General features: G+C 53.7%; 1 protein-coding gene across 1 annotated transcript; it reads right to left on the reverse strand.

Annotated features, from left to right (window-relative positions):
* Positions 1–540: 540 nt before the first annotated feature.
* LOC148134006 (uncharacterized) lies at positions 541–17,849 on the reverse strand. The gene is made up of 4 exons (XM_087985698.1): positions 16,703–17,849; positions 11,336–11,434; positions 2,241–3,008; positions 541–1,039 (listed from the first exon to the last, which is right to left on the reverse strand). The coding sequence occupies exons 1-4, from the start codon at positions 17,715–17,717 to the stop codon at positions 765–767; spliced, it is 2,157 nt and encodes a 718-aa protein (XP_087841824.1). The 5' UTR covers positions 17,718–17,849; the 3' UTR covers positions 541–764.
* Positions 17,850–18,117: the final 268 nt, after the last annotated feature.

The following is an 18,117-nucleotide window of genomic DNA, read 5'->3' on the forward strand; positions in this document are numbered from 1 at the left end:
GAAGTGGGGGCGATGGGATGGGGGAGATGGGGGGAGGGTTGGGGGGCGATGGGGGGAGGGTTGGGGAACGGGGAATGGGAAAGTGGGGAATGGGGGGCGATAGGATGGGGGAGATGGGGGGGGAGGGTTGGGGGGCGATGGGATGGGGGAGGTCGGGGGGCGATGGGATGGGGGAGATGGGGGGAGGGTTGGGGAGATGGGGGGGAGGGTGGGGGGCGATGGGGGGAGGGTTGGGGAGCGGGGAATGGGAAAGTGGGGAATGGGGGGGCGATGGGATGGAGATGGGGGGGAGGGTTGGGGGGCGATGGGATGGGGGAGATGGGGGGAGGGTTGGGGGGCGATGGGATGGGGAGATGGGGGGAGGGTTGGGGAGCGGAGAATGGGAAAGTGGGGAATGGGCGGTGATGGGATGGGGGAGATGGGGGGAGGGTTGGGGGAGATGGGGGGGGAGGGTTGGGGGGCGATGGGATGGGGGAGATGGGGGAGGGTTGGGGAGTGGGGAATGGGAAAGTGGGGAATGGGGGGTGATGGGATGGGGGAGATGGGGGGGCGATGGGATGGGGGAGAAGGGTTGGGGAGCGGGGAATAGGAAGGGGTTATGGAGTGCGGATTCCGGGTAAGGGGATCAGGGAGAGTGGGAAAGGGCGTGCCTTGGGATGGAGTTGGGCCTGGGGGAGTAGGAGTTGGGTTTTGGGAGAATGTTGGGTCTGGGGGAGTTGGGGTGGAGGCTGGCGGAGGGGGAGGGGGAGGGGTCTGTCAGACTGTCATGTCGGGGGCGAGGTCTTAGGGATGATGTTGAGCTGTCGCTCCAGTAGAAGGACCTGAAGTTGAAGCTTGCGCTGCTGGAGAGCGAGCAGTCCTTGCTCAACTTTCCATTTCTCCTTCTCAAACTGCAGCCTCTCCTTCTCCAGCAGGAGGCGCTCTTCCTGAACCGACACTGTCCTCTCACTCCCTACCACAGCCGTCTCTGGGACCGGGCAAACGGGCTGGGTCACAGGGCACGAAATAACCTCTGGAACAGCCAGGTGAGGACTGGGCACTGCAGGGCCGTGGGGAGGGGAGTGGAGTAATACAGGGAGGGAGGGAGAGAGGGGGAGAGAGGGAGAGAGAGAGAGACAGGCAAATAGTTAGAGCTCACATATATTCACAGCTAAGAGCAAGTAGTATGTATTAGAGGGTCAGCACTGAGGGAGTGGGCGCTGTGGGAGGGTCAGCGCTGAGGGAGCGGGTGCTGTGGGAGGGTCAGCGTTGAGGGAATGGGTGCTGTGGGAGGGTCAGTGCTGAGGGAGCGGGTGCTGTGTGAGGGTCAGTGCTGAGGGAGCGGGTGCTGTGGGAGGGTCAGTGCTGAGGGAGCGGGTGCTGTGGGAGGGTCAGTGCTGAGGGAGCGGGTGCTGTGGGAGGGTCAGTGCTGAGGGCGTAGGTGCTGTGTGAGGGTCAGTGCTGAGGGAGCGGGCACTGTGGGAGGGTCTGTGCTGAGGGAGCGGGCGCTGTGGGAGGGTCAGTGCTGAGGGAGGGTCAGTGCTGAGGGAGTGGGTGCTGTGGGAGGGTCAGTGCTGAGGGAGCGGGCGCTGTGGGAGGGTCAGCGTTGAGGGAGTGGGCGTTGAGGGAGGGTCAGCGCTGAGGGAGTGGGCGTTGAGGGAGGGTCAGCGCTGAGGGAGTGGGTGCTGTGGGAGGGTCAGCGCTGAGGGAGTGGGTGCTGTGGGAGGGTCAGTGCTGAGGGCGTGGGTGCTGTGTGAGGGTCAGTGCTGAGGGAGCGGGCGCTGTGGGAGGGTCTGTGCTGAGGGAGCGGGCGCTGTGGGAGGGTCAGTGCTGAGGGAGTGGGTGCTGTGGGAGGGTCAGCGCTGAGGGAGCGGGTGCTGTGGGAGCTGGCGTTGTGGGAGGGTCAGTGCTGAGGGAGCGGGTGCTGTGGGAGGGTCAACGCTGAGGGAGTGGGTGCTGTGGGAGGGTCAATGCTGAGGGAATGGGTGCTGTGGGAGGGTCAGTGCTGAGGGAGGGTCAGTGCTGAGGGAGTGGGTGCTGTGGGAGGGTCAGTGCTGAGGGAGCGGGTGCTGTGGGAGGGTCAGTGCTGAGGGAGTGGGTGCTGTGGGAGGGTCAGTGCTGAGGGAGCGGGTGCTGTGGGAGGGTCAGAGCTGAGGGAGCGGGCGCTGTGGGAGGGTCAGTGCAGCAGGAGCGGGCGCTGTGGGAGGGTCAGCGCAGCGGGAGCGGGCGCTGTGGAGGGTCAGCGCAGCGGTATAACTGACCGGCTGCCCCACCCGGGGTGGTCTCAGGCTGGGTGTCCAGTGCAGGGTTCTGTGCCCTCTCTCCGGTCTCTGGTATCCGTCTCCTGCTGTGTGTCAGTGTGTGCCGCCTCAGTCGTTCCTTATTGTGACAAGTGAACCGGCACTGCCCGCAGCGCAGCCTCTTGACTGGTCCATGCCTGGCCGGGCCTGGCCTGGTGACTCCCTCCAGGCCACTGCACGGTGCCTGGGTGGGGCTGGCTGTTGGCACTGCCCTCCTCCTCCTCCTCCAGGCGTTCCTGCCCGACGTCTCCACACCGTTCACCACCGTGGCCCTATCCGGGCACCCCCAGTCTCTGATCCCCTGCCCCACCTCCACCTGGTCTCCGGCCTGACCCCCGGGCTCCAGCACTGACCGGTAACTCGTGCCGCAGTACTCGATCTCCCCCTCTGTGCCCGTGCCCGCACTCCCGTTCACATACTCCCCGATTGTCCCGATGATCTTGCCCAGGGCCAGGATCTCGTCGTCCGCTGCTCCGGCCTCACCCGCACCCCCTCCCACCTCGTGCGGTGCCTCTCCCCCCTCCACCCCCGTCCCGGGCACACCAGGCAGCCCTGACATAACGGGATCCTCCTGTGCACCCGGCGGTCCGCTCCCCAGCGTGTCCTGGATGCAGCGCAGTTCCTTGTGAGTTCTCTGGTGTTCCTGCAGGCAATCCCAGTGGTCACTCACAAACGGGCATAGGCTACATCGCAACGGGCCACTCTGATTCACATGGACCATCATGTACCCTGTGGGCAGTGAGAGAGAGAGAGAGAGACCATCATGTACCCTGTGGGCAGTGAGAGAGAGAGAGAGAGACCATCATGTACCCTGTGGGCAGTGAGAGAGAGAGAGACCATCATGTACCCTGTGGGCAGTGAGAGAGAGAGAGACCATCATGTACCCTGTGGGCAGTGAGAGAGAGAGAGAGAGAGACCATCATGTACCCTGTGGGCAGTGAGAGAGAGAGAGACCATCATGTACCCTGTGGGCAGTGTGAGAGAGAGGCCATCATATACCCTGTGGGCAGTGAGAGAGAGAGACCATCATATACCCTGTGGGCAGAGTGAGAGAGAGAGAGACCATCATATACCCTGTGGGCAGTGAGAGAGAGAGAGAGAGAGACCATCATGTACCCTGTGGGCAGTGAGAGAGAGAGACCATCATGTACCCTGTGGGCAGTGTGAGAGAGAGGCCATCATATACCCTGTGGGCAGTGAGAGAGAGAGACCATCACATACCCTGTGGGCAGAGTGAGAGAGAGAGAGAGACCATCATATACCCTGTGGGCAGTGAGAGAGAGAGAGAGACCATCACATACCCTGTGGACAGTGAGAGAGAGAGAGAGACAATAACATACCCTGTGGACAGTGAGAGAGAGAGACCATCATATACCCTGTGGGCAGTAAGAGAGAGACCATCATATACCCTGTGGGCAGTGTGAGAGAGAGAGACAATAACATACCCTGTGGACAGTGAGAGAGCATCATATAACCTGTGGGCAGTGAGAGAGAGAAACATCATATATCCTGTGGGCAGTGAGAGAGACCATCGTATACCCTGTGGGCAGAGTGAGAGAGAAAGAGAGAGAGAGAGACCATCTTATACCCTGTGGGCAGTGAGAGAGACACGATCATATACCCTGTGGGCAGTGAGAAAGAGAGACCGTCATATACCTAGTGGGCAGTGAGAGAGAGAGACCATCATATACCCTGTGGGCAGTGAGAGAGAGGGACCATCATATACCTAGTGGGCAGTGAGAGAGAGAGAGAGAGAGAGAGAGAGAGAGACACCATCATATATCCTGTGGGCAGTGAGAGAGAGAGAGAACATATGTCTTGTGGGCAGTGAGCGAGACCATCATTTACCCTGTGGGCAGTGAGAGAGAGAAAGAGAGGGATCATCATATATCCTGTGGGCAGTGTGAGAGAGAGACCATCATATACCCTGTGGGCAGTGTGAGGGACCATCGTATACCCTGTGTGCAGTGAGAGAGAGAGAGACCATCATATACCCTGTGGGCAGTGAGAGAGGGAGATCATCATATACCCTGTGGGCAGTGAGAGAGGGAGAGACCATCATATACCCTGTGGGCAGTGAGAGAGAGAGAGACCATCATATACCCTGTGGGCAGTGAGAGAGAGAGAGACCATCATATACCCTGTGGGCAGTGTGAGGGACCATCGTATACCCTGTGTGCAGTGAGAGAGAGAGAGACCATCATATACCCTGTGGGCAGTGAGAGAGAGAGAGAGAAAGACGATCATATACCCTGTGGGCAGTGAGAGAGAGAGAGACCATCATATACCCTGTGGGCAGTGAGAGAGAGACCATCATATACCCTGTGGGCAGTGTGAGGGACCATCGTATACCCTGTGGGCAGTGAGAGAGAGAGAGACCATCATATACCCTGTGGGCAGTGAGAGAGAGAGAGATCATCATATACCTAATGGGCAGTGAGAGAGAGAGAGAGAGAAAGACGATCATATACCCTGTGGGCAGTGAGAGAGAGAGAGACCATCATATACCCGTGGGCAGTGTGAGAGAGAGACCATCATATACCCTGTGGGCAGTGTGAGGGACCATCGTATACCCTGTGGGCAGTGAGAGAGAGAGAGACCATCATATATCCTGTGGGCAGTGAGAGAGAGAGAGAGATCATCATATACCCTGTGGGCAGTGAGAGAGGGAGATCATCATATACCCTGTGGGCAGTGAGAGAGAGAGACCATCATATACCTGTGGGCAGTGAGAGAGAGAGACCATCATGTACCCTGTGGGCAGTGTGAGAGAGAGGCCATCATATACCCTGTGGGCAGTGAGAGAGAGAGACCATCACATACCCTGTGGGCAGAGTGAGAGAGAGAGAGAGACCATCATATACCCTGTGGGCAGTGAGAGAGAGAGAGAGACCATCACATACCCTGTGGACAGTGAGAGAGAGAGAGAGACAATAACATACCCTGTGGACAGTGAGAGAGAGACCATCATATACCCTGTGGGCAGTAAGAGAGAGACCATCATATACCCTGTGGGCAGTGTGAGAGAGAGAGACAATAACATACCCTGTGGACAGTGAGAGAGCATCATATAACCTGTGGGCAGTGAGAGAGAGAAACATCATATATCCTGTGGGCAGTGAGAGAGACCATCGTATACCCTGTGGGCAGAGTGAGAGAGAAAGAGAGAGAGAGACCATCTTATACCCTGTGGGCAGTGAGAGAGACACGATCATATACCCTGTGGGCAGTGAGAAAGAGAGACCGTCATATACCTAGTGGGCAGTGAGAGAGAGAGACCATCATATACCCTGTGGGCAGTGAGAGAGAGGGACCATCATATACCTAGTGGGCAGTGAGAGAGAGAGAGAGAGAGAGAGAGAGAGACACCATCATATATCCTGTGGGCAGTGAGAGAGAGAGAGAACATATGTCTTGTGGGCAGTGAGCGAGACCATCATTTACCCTGTGGGCAGTGAGAGAGAGAAAGAGAGGGATCATCATATATCCTGTGGGCAGTGTGAGAGAGAGACCATCATATACCCTGTGGGCAGTGTGAGGGACCATCGTATACCCTGTGGGCAGTGTGAGAGAGAGAGACCATCATATACCCTGTGGGCAGAGTGAGAGAGAGAGAGACCATCATATATCCTGTGGGCAGTGAGAGAGAGAGAGACCATCACATACCCTGTGGACAGTGAGAGAGAGAGAGAGAGAGACAATAACATACCCTGTGGACAGTGAGAGAGAGACCATCATATACCCTGTGGGCAGTAAGAGAGAGACCATCATATACCCTGTGGGCAGTGTGAGAGAGAGAGAGACAATAACATACCCTGTGGACAGTGAGAGAGCATCATATAACCTGTGGGCAGTGAGAGAGAGAGACATCATATATCCTGTGGGCAGTGAGAGAGACCATCGTATACCCTGTGGGCAGAGTGAGAGAGAAAGAGAGAGAGAGAGAGAGACCATCTTATACCCTGTGCGCAGTGAGAGAGACACGATCATATACCCTGTGGGCAGTGAGAAAGAGAGACCGTCATATACCTAGTGGGCAGTGAGAGAGAGAGACCATCATATACCCTGTGGGCAGTGAGAGAGAGGGACCATCATATACCTAGTGGGCAGTGAGAGAGAGAGAGAGAGAGAGAGACACCATCATATATCCTGTGGGCAGTGAGAGAGAGAGAGAACATATGTCTTGTGGGCAGTGAGCGAGACCATCATATACCCTGTGGGCAGTGAGAGAGAGAAAGAGAGGGATCATCATATATCCTGTGGGCAGTGTGAGAGAGAGACCATCATATACCCTGTGGGCAGTGTGAGGGACCATCGTATACCCTGTGGGCAGTGAGAGAGAGAGACCATCATATACCCTGTGGGCAGTGTGAGGGACCATCGTACACCCTGTGGGCAGTGCGAGAGAGAGAGACTATTATATACCCTGTGGGCAGCGAGAGAGAGAGAGAGAGGGAGACCATCATATACCTAGTGGGCAATGTGAGAGAGAGAGACTAATATATACCCTGTGGGCAGTGAGAGAGGGAGATCATCATATACCCTGAGGGCAGTGAGAGAGAGAGACCATCATATACCTAGTGGGCAGTGAGAGAGAGACCATCATATACCCTGTGGGCAGTGAGAGAGAGACCATCATATACCCTGTGGGCAGTGAGAGAGAGACCATCATATACCTAGTGGGCAGTGAGAGACAGAGACCATCGTATACCCTGTGGGCAGTGAGAGAGAGACCATCATATACCCTGTGGGCAGTGTGAGAGAGAGAGACCATCATATACCCTGTGGGCAGTGAGAGAGAGAGAGACCATCATATACCCTGTGGGCAGTGTGAGAGAGAGAGACCATCATATACCCTGTGGGCAGTGAGAGAGAGAGAGACCATCATATACCCTGTGGGCAGTGTGAGAGAGAGAGACCATCATATACCCTGTGGGCAGTGTGAGAGAGAGACCATCATATACCCTGTGGGCAGTGTGAGAGAGAGAGACCATCATATACCCTGTGGGCAGTGAGAGAGAGAGAGACCATCATATACCCTGTGGGCAGTGTGAGAGAGAGAGACCATCATATACCCTGTGGGCAGTGAGAGAGAGAGAGACCATCATATACCCTGTGGGCAGTGTGAGAGAGAGAGACCATCATATACCCTGTGGGCAGTGTGAGAGAGAGACCATCATATACCCTGTGGGCAGTGTGAGGGACCATCGTATACCCTGTGTGCAGTGAGAGAGAGAGAGACCATCATATACCCTGTGGGCAGTGAGAGAGAGAGAGAGAAAGACGATCATATACCCTGTGGGCAGTGAGAGAGAGAGAGACCATCATATACCCTGTGGGCAGTGAGAGAGAGACCATCATATACCCTGAGGGCAGTGTGAGGGACCATCGTATACCCTGTGGGCAGTGAGAGAGAGAGAGACCATCATATACCCTGTGGGCAGTGAGAGAGAGAGAGAGATCATCATATACCTAATGGGCAGTGAGAGAGAGAGAGAGAGAAAGACGATCATATACCCTGTGGGCAGTGAGAGAGAGAGAGACCATCATATACCCGTGGGCAGTGTGAGAGAGAGACCATCATATACCCTGTGGGCAGTGTGAGGGACCATCGTATACCCTGTGGGCAGTGAGAGAGAGAGAGAGACCATCATATATCCTGTGGGCAGTGAGAGAGAGAGAGAGATCATCATATACCCTGTGGGCAGTGAGAGAGGGAGATCATCATATACCCTGTGGGCAGTGAGAGAGAGAGACCATCATATACCTGTGGGCAGTGAGAGAGAGACCATCATATACCTAGTGGGCAGTGAGAGAGAGAGAGAAAGACGATCATATACCCTGTGGGCCGTGAGAGAGAGAGAACAATATATATCCTGTGGGCAGTGAGAGAGAGCGCGCGCGAGAGAGAGAGCGCGAGAGAGAGAGAGCGCGAGAGAGAGAGAGCGCGAGAGAGAGAGAGCGTGAGAGCCAGAGAGAGAGAGAGACCATCATATACCCTGTGGGCAGTGAGAGAGAGAGAGACCATCATATATCCTGTGGGCAGTGAGAGAGAGAGACCATCATATACCCTATGGGCAGTGTGAGGGACCATCGTATACCCTGTGGGCAGTGAGAGAGGGAGATCATCATATACCCTGTGGGCAGTGAGAGAGAGAGACCATCGTATACCCTGTGGGCAGTGAGAGAGGGAGATCATCATATACCTAGTGGGCAGTGAGAGAGAGAGACCATCATATACCTAGTGGGCAGTGAGAGAGATAGAGACCATCATATACCCTGTGGGCAGTGAGAGAGAGAGAGACCATCATATACCCTGTGGGCAGTGTGAGAGAGAGAGACCATCATATACCCTGTGGGCAGTGTGAGAGAGAGACCATCATATACCCTGTGGGCAGTGAGAGAGGGAGATCATCATATACCCTGTGGGCAGTGAGAGAGAGACCATCATATACCCTGTGGGCAGTGAGAGAGGGAGATCATCATATACCCTGTGGGCAGTGAGAGAGAGACCATCATATACCTAGTGGGCAGTGAGGGAGAGACCATCATATACCCTGTGGGCAGTGAGAGAGGGAGATCATCATATACCCTGTGGGCAGTGAGAGAGAGACCATCATATACCTAGTGGGCAGTGAGGGAGAGACCATCATATACCTAGTGGGCAGTGAGAGAGACAGAGACCATCATATACCCTGTGGGCAGTGAGAGAGAGAGAGACCATCATATACCCTGTGGGCAGTGTGAGAGAGAGAGACCATCATATACCCTGTGGGCAGTGTGAGAGAGAGACCATCATATACCCTGTGGGCAGTGTGAGGGACCATCGTATACCCTGTGGGCAGTGAGAGAGAGAGAGACCATCATATACCCTGTGGGCAGTGAGAGAGAGAGAGAGAAAGACGATCATATACCCTGTGGGCAGTGAGAGAGAGAAAGACCATCATATACCCTGTGGGCAGTGAGAGAGAGAGAGAGATCATCATATACCTAGTGGGCAGTGAGAGAGAGAGAGAGAAAGACGATCATATACCCTGTGGGCAGTGAGAGAGAGAGAGACCATCATATACTCTGTGGGCAGTGAGAGAGAGAGAGACCATCATATACCCTGTGGGCAGTGTGAGGGACCATCGTATACCCTGTGGGCAGTGAGAGAGAGAGAGACCATCATATACCCTGTGGGCAGTGAGAGAGAGAGAGATCATCATATACCCTGTGGGCAGTGAGAGAGGGAGATCATCATATATCCTGTGGGCAGTGAGAGAGAGACCATCATATACCCTGTGGGCAGTGAGAGAGAGACCATCATATACCTAGTGGGCAGTGAGAGAGAGAGAGAAAGACGATCATATACCCTGTGGGCCGTGAGAGAGAGAGAACATGATATATCCTGTGGGCAGTGAGAGAGAGCGCGCGAGAGAGAGAGAGCGCGAGAGCCAGAGAGAGAGAGAGAGAGAGAGAGAGAGAGACCATCATATACCCTGTGGGCAGTGAGAGAGAGAGAGACCATCATATACCCTGTGGGCAGTGAGAGAGAGAAAGAGAGGGATCATCATATATCCTGTGGGCAGTGAGAGAGAGAGACCATCATATACCCTGTGGGCAGTGTGAGGGACCATCGTATACCCTGTGGGCAGTGTGAGAGAGAGACCATCATATACCCTGTGGGCAGTGTGAGGGACCATCGTATACCCTTTGGGCAGTGAGAGAGAGAGATCATCATATACCCTGTGGGCAGTGAGAGATACAGAGACCATCATATACCTAGTGGGCAGTGAGAGAGACAGAGACCATCATATACCCTGTGGGCAGTGAGAGAGAGAGAGAGACTATCATATACCCTGTGGGCAGTGAGAGAGGGAGATCATCATATACCCTGTGGGCAGTGAGAGAGAGACCATCATATACCCTGTGGGCAGTGAGAGAGACAGAGACCATCGTATACCTAGTGGGCAGTGAGAGAGAGAGAGAAAGACGATCATATACCCTGTGGGCCGTGAGAGAGAGAGAACATGATATATCCTGTGGGCAGTGAGAGAGAGCGCGCGCGAGAGAGAGAGCGCGAGAGAGAGAGCGCGAGAGCCAGAGAGAGAGACCATCATATACCCTGTGGGCAGTGAGAGAGAGAGAGAGAGAACATGATATATCCTGTGGGCAGTGAGAGAGAGAGAGCGCGAGAGCCAGAGAGAGAGAGAGAGACTATCATATACCCTGTGGGCAGTGAGAGAGGGAGATCATCATATACCCTGTGGGCAGTGAGAGAGGGAGATCATCATATACCCTGTGGGCAGTGAGAGAGAGACCATCATATACCTAGTGGGCAGTGAGAGATACAGAGACCATCATATACCTAGTGGGCAGTGAGAGAGAGAGAGAAAGACGATCATATACCCTGTGGGCCGTGAGAGAGAGAGAGAACATGATATATCCTGTGGGCAGTGAGAGAGAGAGCGTGCGAGAGAGAGAGCGCGCGAGAGAGAGAGCGCGCGAGAGAGAGAGAGCGCGCGAGAGAGAGAGAGCGTGAGAGAGAGAGAGCGCGAGAGAGAGAGAGCGCGAGAGAAAGAGAGCGCGAGAGAGGGAGCGCGAGAGAAAGGGAGCGCGAGAGAAAGAGAGCGCGAGAGCCAGAGAGAGAGAGAGCGAGAGCGCGCGAGAGAGAGAGCGTGCGAGAGAGAGAGAGCGTGAGAGAGAGAGAGCGAGAGCCAGAGAGAGAGAGAGAGAGAGAGAGAGAGAGACCATCATATACCCTGTGGGGAGTGAGAGAGAGACCTTCATACGCCATGATATAAACACTCCTCCCTCACTCCCACCCCATCACTTATCGCTCCCCAACTTTCCCCCCTCTCTCCACCCACACTCCCCCCTCAATACCTCACTTCCCCCCACATTCCCCCCTCCGTCCCCTCTCTCCCCCCACACTTCCCCTTGCCCTGTCTCCCCTTCACTCCCCTCTCATGCCTCCCTCTCCCATTCCCCGCATCCACCCCCGCCCCCACGCTGCCCACCGTCACCCGAATCTCCCACTCCCTCCTGATTGGCCTCCCGTGCCGGTAGCGTACCGTAGAGGTGGGTGATCTTGTGGTTGGAGAAGTTGCTGAGTTTCGTTGTCGTGAACTCACAGACATCACAGTGATATTCTGGGACATAGTTCTCATCAGCTGGGGTGGGCGGCGTGGGGAAGAACATCATATATAGTTACTGTGGGCGTAAATATCCCATTACTGTCATAGAGATGTACAGCACGGAAACAGACCCTTCGGTCCAACCCGTCCATGCCGACACAGATATCCCAACCCAATCTAGTCCCACCAGCCAGCACCCGGCCCATCTCCCTCCAAACCCTTCCTATTCATATACCCCAAATGCCTCTTAAATGTTGTAATTGTACCAGCCTCCACACATCCTCTGGCAGCTCATTCCATACACGTACCACCCTCTGTGTTAAAAAGTTGTCCCTTAGGTCACTTTTATATCTTTCCCCTCTCACCCTAAACCTATGCCTCTCTAGTTCTGGACTCCCCCCACCCCAGGGAAAAGACTTTATCTATTTGTCCTATCCATGCCCCTCATGATTTTGTAAACCTCTATAAGGTCACTCCTCAGCCTCCGACGCTCCAGGGAAAACAGCCCCAGCCTGTTCAGCCTCTCCCTGTAGCTCAGATCCTCCAACCCTGGCAACATCCTTGTAAATCTTTTCTGAACCCTTTCAAGTTCCACAACATCTTTCCGATAGGAAGGAGACCAGAATTGCACGCAATATTCCAACAGTGGCCTAACCAATGTCCTGTACAGCCGCAACATGACCTCCCAACCCCTGTACTCTATAATATCACATTACCGTGAGGTAAATACCCTCTTATCCAGGGGGTACATACCCTACTACTCTGGGGGCAGAGTTAATTCCCCGTTACTATGGGGGGGGGGGGGGGGGGGGGGGGGTTAAATACCTTGTTACTGTGAGGGGTAAATACCCTATTACAATGGGGGTAAATACCCTGTTACTGTATGGGGTAAATACCCCCATTACAGTGGGAGGAAACACCCCTTTACTGCGTGTGGGGAATATCCCATTATTGAGAAGGGTAAATACACCATCACTGTGGGGGAGGGGGGTTAAATACCCTGTCACTGTGGGGCTAAATACCCTATTACTGTGGTGGTAAATACCCCATTATTGTGGGAAGTAAATACCCTATTACCGGGGTGAGTAAATACCCTGTTACTGTGGGGTGTTAATTACCCTGTTACTGTGGGGTGGGGGTTAGTACTCCACTACTGAGGGGGATAAATACCCTGTTACTGTGGGGTGTTAATTACCCTGTCACTGTGGGGTGGGGGTAAGTACCCCACTACTGAGGGGGTGTAAATACCCTGTTACTGTGGGGTGGGGGTTAGTACTCCACTACTGAGGGGGATAAATACCCTGTTACTGTGGGGTGTTAACTACCCTGTTACTGTGGGGTGGGGGTAAGTACCCCACTACTGAGGGAGTGTAAATACCCTGTTACTGTGGGGGGTGTCTAAATACCCCATTACCGTGGAGGTAAATACTGTATTGCAGTGGGAGGTAAGTACCGTGTTACTGTGGGAGGTAAATAACCTGGTACTGTGAGGGTAAATGCCCAGCTACTCAGGGGGGTAAATGCCCCATTACTGTGGGAGGTAAATACCCAGTTACTCAGGGGGGTAAATGCCCCATTACTGTGGGGAGTAAATACCCAGTTACTCAGGGGGGTAAATGCCCCATTACTGTGGGGAGTAAATACCCAGTTACTCAGGGGGGTAAATGCCCCATTACTGTGGGGAGTAAATACCCAGTTACTCAGGGGGGTAAATGCCCCATTACTGTGGGGAGTAAATGCCCAGTTACACAGGGGGGTAAATGCCACATTACTGTGGGAGGTAAATACCCAGTTACTCAGGGGGGTAAATGCCCCATTACTGTGGGAGGTAAATACCCAGTTACTCAGGGGGGTAAATGCCCCATTACTGTGGGAGGTAAATACCCAGTTACTCAGGGGGGTAAATGCCCCATTACTGTGGGGAGTAAATGCCCAGTTACACAGGGGGGTAAATGCCACATTACTGTGGGAGGTAAATACCCAGTTACTCAGGGGGGTAAATGCCCCATTACTGTGGGAGGTAAATACCCAGTTACTCAGGGGGGTAAATGCCCCATTACTGTGGGGAGTAAATACCCAGTTACTCAGGGGGGTAAATGCCCCATTACTGTGGGGAGTAAATGCCCAGTTACACAGGGGGGTAAATGCCACATTACTGTGGGGGGTAAATACCCAGTTACACAGGGGATAAATACCCCATTACTGTGGGGGCAAATACCCAGTTACAGAGGGGTTAAATACCTCAATACTGTGGGGGTTAAATACCCAGTTACACAGGGGGTAACTACCCCAATACTGTGGGGGGTAAATAGCCCATTACTGTGTGGGGTAAATACCCAGTTACACAGGGGATAAATACCCCATTACTGTGGGGGCAAATACCCAGTTACAGAGGGGTTAAATACCTCAATACTGTGGGGGTTAAATACCCAGTTACACAGGGGGTAACTACCCCAATACTGTGGGGGGTAAATAGCCCATTACTGTGTGGGGTAAATACCCAGTTACACAGAGGTAAATACCCCATTACTGTGGGGGGTAAATACCCAGTTACAGAGAGGGTAAATTCCCCATTACTGTGGGGGTAAATACCCAGTTACACAGATGGTATATACGCCAGTACTGTGGGTGGCAAATACCCAGTTACTCAGGAGGTAGATTCCCCCTTACTCTGGGGGTAAATACACCATTACTGTGTGGGGTAAATACCAAGTTATTCAGGGTAAATACACCACTACTGTGGGGGTATATACTCAATTACTCAGTTCAAATACCCCAAATACTGTGGGGGGTAAATACCCCATTACTGTGGGGGTAAATACCCAGTTACTGTGGGGGTAAATACCCCATTACTGTGGGAGTAAATACCCAGTTATTCAGGGTAAATACCCCATTACTGTGGGGAGTTAATACCCAGTTACTCAGGGGGTAAATACCCCAAATACTGTGGGGGTAAATACCCCATTACTGTGGGAGTAAATACCCAGTTATTCAGGGTAAATACCCCATTAGTGTGGGGAGTTAATACCCAGTTACTCAGGGGGTAAATACCCCAAATACTGTGGGGGGTAAATACCCCATTACTGTGGGGGTAAATACCCAGTTATTTGGGGTAAATACCACGTTACTGTGGGGAGTAAACACCCCATTACTGTGAGGGCAAATGCCCAGTTAGTAGTGGAGTTGGTGAGACAGCATGTCCAGGGATGGGGTTGTGTGGGGCATGGGGCCTGTACCTCTGGAGCTCCATGCTCTCTGTTTTGCTTCTCCAGGGTTTTGGGGTGAGGGGCTGGGGGAGGGGGGAGGGGAAGGGGATTTGTTCATCTCTGTTTGCAAAGGGACACATCCCTGTCAACAGGTCACGCTGCAGTTCCAGCCTCCCACCAGCAGCAGCGCTATCTACACCGTCTCTGCTGCTAAACCCCACATTCCGGATTTGGGATAAAGATGGGAAATGCGTGGGATCTGATCCCGTCGGTCTCCCAGGCACCGTTCTCGGGAACGTGCCCTTCACATCCCTCAGAGAGAGAGAGGGATGGGGGCACCGCAGTTCACCATCCCCCCTCTGAATAATTGTGGAACCCACCACCATCCCTCCCCATCCATCCCAATTCAACAGGAGAAGGCAGAAAGGAATGGGAAACAGAGAGAGAGGAGAGAGAGAGAGAGAGAGGAAGAGAAAGGGAGAGAAAAAGAGAAACAGAGAGAGAGGGAGAGAAAAGAGAGAGAGAGTGATAAAGGGATGGAGAGAGTGATAAAGGGATAGTGGGAATGATAAAGGGATGGAGTAATTGATAAAGGGATGGAGAGATTTGATAAAGGGATGGAGTGATTGATAAAGGGATGGAGTGATTGATAAAGGGATGGGGTGATTGATAAAGGGAGAGAGGGAGAGAGTGATAAAGGGATGGAGAGAGTGATAAAGGGATGGAGAGAGTGATAAAGGGATGGAGAGAGTGATAAAGGGATGGAGTGATTGATAAAGGGATGGAGAGAGAGATAAAGGGAGAGAGGGAGAGTGATAAAGAGATGGAGAGAGAGAATGATAAAGGGATGGAGAGTGTGATAAAGGGATTGAGAGTGTGATAAAAGAATGGACAGAGTGATAAAGAGATGGAGAGAGAGTGATAAAGGGATGGAAAGAGCAATAAAGAGATACTGAGAGTGATGAAAGGTTGGAGAGAGTGATAAAGGGATGGAGAGAGTGATAAAGGGATGGAGAGAGTGATAAAGGGATGGAGAGAGTGATAAATGGATGGAGAGAGTGACAAAGGGATAGTGAGAGTGATAAAGGGATAGTGAGAGTGATAAAGGGATGGAGAGAGTGATAAAGATATGGAGAGAGTGACAAAGGGATAGTGAGAATGATAAAGGGATGGAGAGAGTGATAAAGGGATGGAGAGAGTGATAAAGGGATGGAGAGAGTGATAAAGGGATGGAGAGAGTGATAAAGGGATGGAGAGAGAGAGTGATAAAGGCATGGAAAGAGCAATAAAGAGATAGTGAGAGTGATGAAGGGTTGGGAGAGTGATAAAGGTATGGAGAGAGTGACAAAGGGATAGTGAGAGTGATAAAGGGATGGAGAGAGTGATAAAGGAATGGAGAGAGTGACAAAGGGATAGTGAGAGTGATAAAGGGATGGAGAGAGTGATAAAGGGATGGAGAGAGTGATAAAGGAATGGAGAGAGTGACAAAGGGATGGAGAGAGTGACAAAGGGATAGTGAGAATGATAAAGGGATGGAGAGAGTGATAAAGGGATGGAGAGAGTGATAAAGGGATGGAGAGAGTGACAAAGGGATAGTGAGAATGATAAAGGGATGGAGAGAGTGATAAAGGGATGGAGAGAGTGATAAAGGGATGGAGAGAGTGACAAAGGGATAGTGAGAATGATAAAGGGATGGAGAGAGTGATAAAGGGATGGAGAGAGTGATAAAGGGATGGAGAGAGTGATAAAGGGATGGAGAGAGTGACAAAGGGATAGTGAGAATGATAAAGGGATGGAGAGAGTGATAAAGGGATGGAGAGAGTGACAAAGGGATAGTGAGAATGATAAAGGGATGGAGAGAGTGATAAAGGAATGGAGAGAGTGATAAAGGGATGGAGAGAGTGACAAAGGGATAGTGAGAGTGACAAAGGGATAGTGAGAGTGACAAAGGGATAGTGAGAGTGACAAAGGGATGGGCCGATTGATAGAAGGAGATGGTGATGGGACAGAGTAGGGGGTGGGGGGGAAAAAAAAAAGTGTTAACTCTGGCTGCTCCCTCTCCCCCCCCCCCGTTGCCATCCCCTGGGGCGACCCTCACCGTTGTGCAATGTCATGGCGTGCCTGCGGAGGGCGTTGCTGTGTGCGGTGGAGTACTCGCACCAGTTACATTTGAGTAGCAGCCCCTTGCCATCCACGCCCTTCTTCAGGTGGGTGAGCTTGTGGCGTTTGAGGTTCTCCTTGCGGGCGCAGGCGAAGCCGCACTGGTCGCACTGGAAGGACTTGTTGCCGGTGTGCAGGGCGATGTGCTTGACCAGCGAGTGCCGGTATTTGGTTTTCCAGCCGCACGTCTTGCACATGTAGATGCGGCCGGGGCTGCCGCTGGCACTGACGTGCACCAGCTTGTGCTGGCGCCAAAACGAGATCTTGTTGGTGGTGTAGTTGCATTGGCTGCACTTGATCACGTCACTGCCTTCCCTCAAGTGAGTCTCCCTCTCGTGGGTCCTCAGCTCCTGTTTGCCGCCTGCCACGTACGGGCACAAATCACACTGGTACTGCTTGGACTGCCATCTCTGCTTGTTCGGACCCGTGCCCGGGGTGGGCCGTGCCCCGGGGGTGTTCGGGGACCCCCCGCCATGCCCGCTCTCAGAGTCCGGCTCCCCCTCGGGCGGTCTCTGAGCGCTCCCGCCCTTCCCGTCCTCGCCCACCACCACCACCTTGTAGTTGACGTCCTCTTCCCCCTCCTCTTCCTCCTCCTCGCCCGCTCTGCCCCTCTGTCCCCCTCCATCCTGGCTCTCCTCAAACAACCAGGGTCTTTCCTGCCCCGGGTCCCAAGTGTAAGCGCCGGACCCCCGCGGGCACAGACCGCCGTCGCTGCCCTCTGATGTCTCCCCGTCGCACGGTGCCCACCACTCAATGGGCACTTCCCTCTTCACCGGTCCGGGCGCCTGGAGAGGGGGTCCCGGCTGGCTGTGCGTTGTCCGGTGCACCCGCATTTCCTCATCGCTCTGCGTCACATACGGGCAGAGGGCACACATCAACGGCTTCACCTCCTCCTCCTCCTCCTGCCGCGGCGGCTGGTCGGCAAAGGGAGGCAGCGCGGACTCCCCCGACATGGTGCAAGCCGGCCCTCTGCCCCCTCCTAATGCGGCAGTGCCAGGGTGAGGCAGCCAATCAGGACAGAAAAAGGCAGGAGACGGTCCATTGTCACCCAGAGAGAGTGCAGCTGATGGAACATCCCACGGAAAAATCCTAGAGGAGAACGGAACACATACAGCAGTCAGATCCTCCAGGAATGTTCCTCACACACCCACATTTCCGTATCCCTCACACACCCACATTTCCGTATCCCTCACACACCCACATTTCTGTATCCCGCACACACCCACATTTCCGTATCCCTCACACACCCACATTTCTATATCTCCGTCACACACCCACATTTCTGTATCCCTCACACACCCACATTTCCGTATCCCTCACACACCTACATTTCTATATCTCCCTCACACACCC

The sequence above is a fragment of the Chiloscyllium plagiosum genome, unplaced genomic scaffold, assembly GCF_037043375.1.
Source record: "Chiloscyllium plagiosum isolate Xiang-an unplaced genomic scaffold, Cpla_swu_hap1 HiC_scaffold_124, whole genome shotgun sequence".
NCBI classification, from domain to species: domain Eukaryota; kingdom Metazoa; phylum Chordata; class Chondrichthyes; order Orectolobiformes; family Hemiscylliidae; genus Chiloscyllium; species Chiloscyllium plagiosum.

What these genes read in the sequence shown, in the direction of transcription:
- LOC148134006 (XM_087985698.1), bottom strand. Translation starts at nt 17,717, where the DNA reads ATGTCGGGGGAGTCCGCGCTGCCTCCCTTTGCCGACCAGCCGCCGCGG. An exon ending in CAAGATCACCCACCTCTACG is followed by an intron (nt 3,009 to 11,335) that starts GTACGCTACCGG and finishes CACTGCCCACAG; the next exon opens with GGTACATGATGGTCCATGTG. An exon ending in CACCCCGGGTGGGGCAGCCG is followed by an intron (nt 1,040 to 2,240) that starts GTCAGTTATACC and finishes ACGGCCCTGCAG; the next exon opens with TGCCCAGTCCTCACCTGGCT.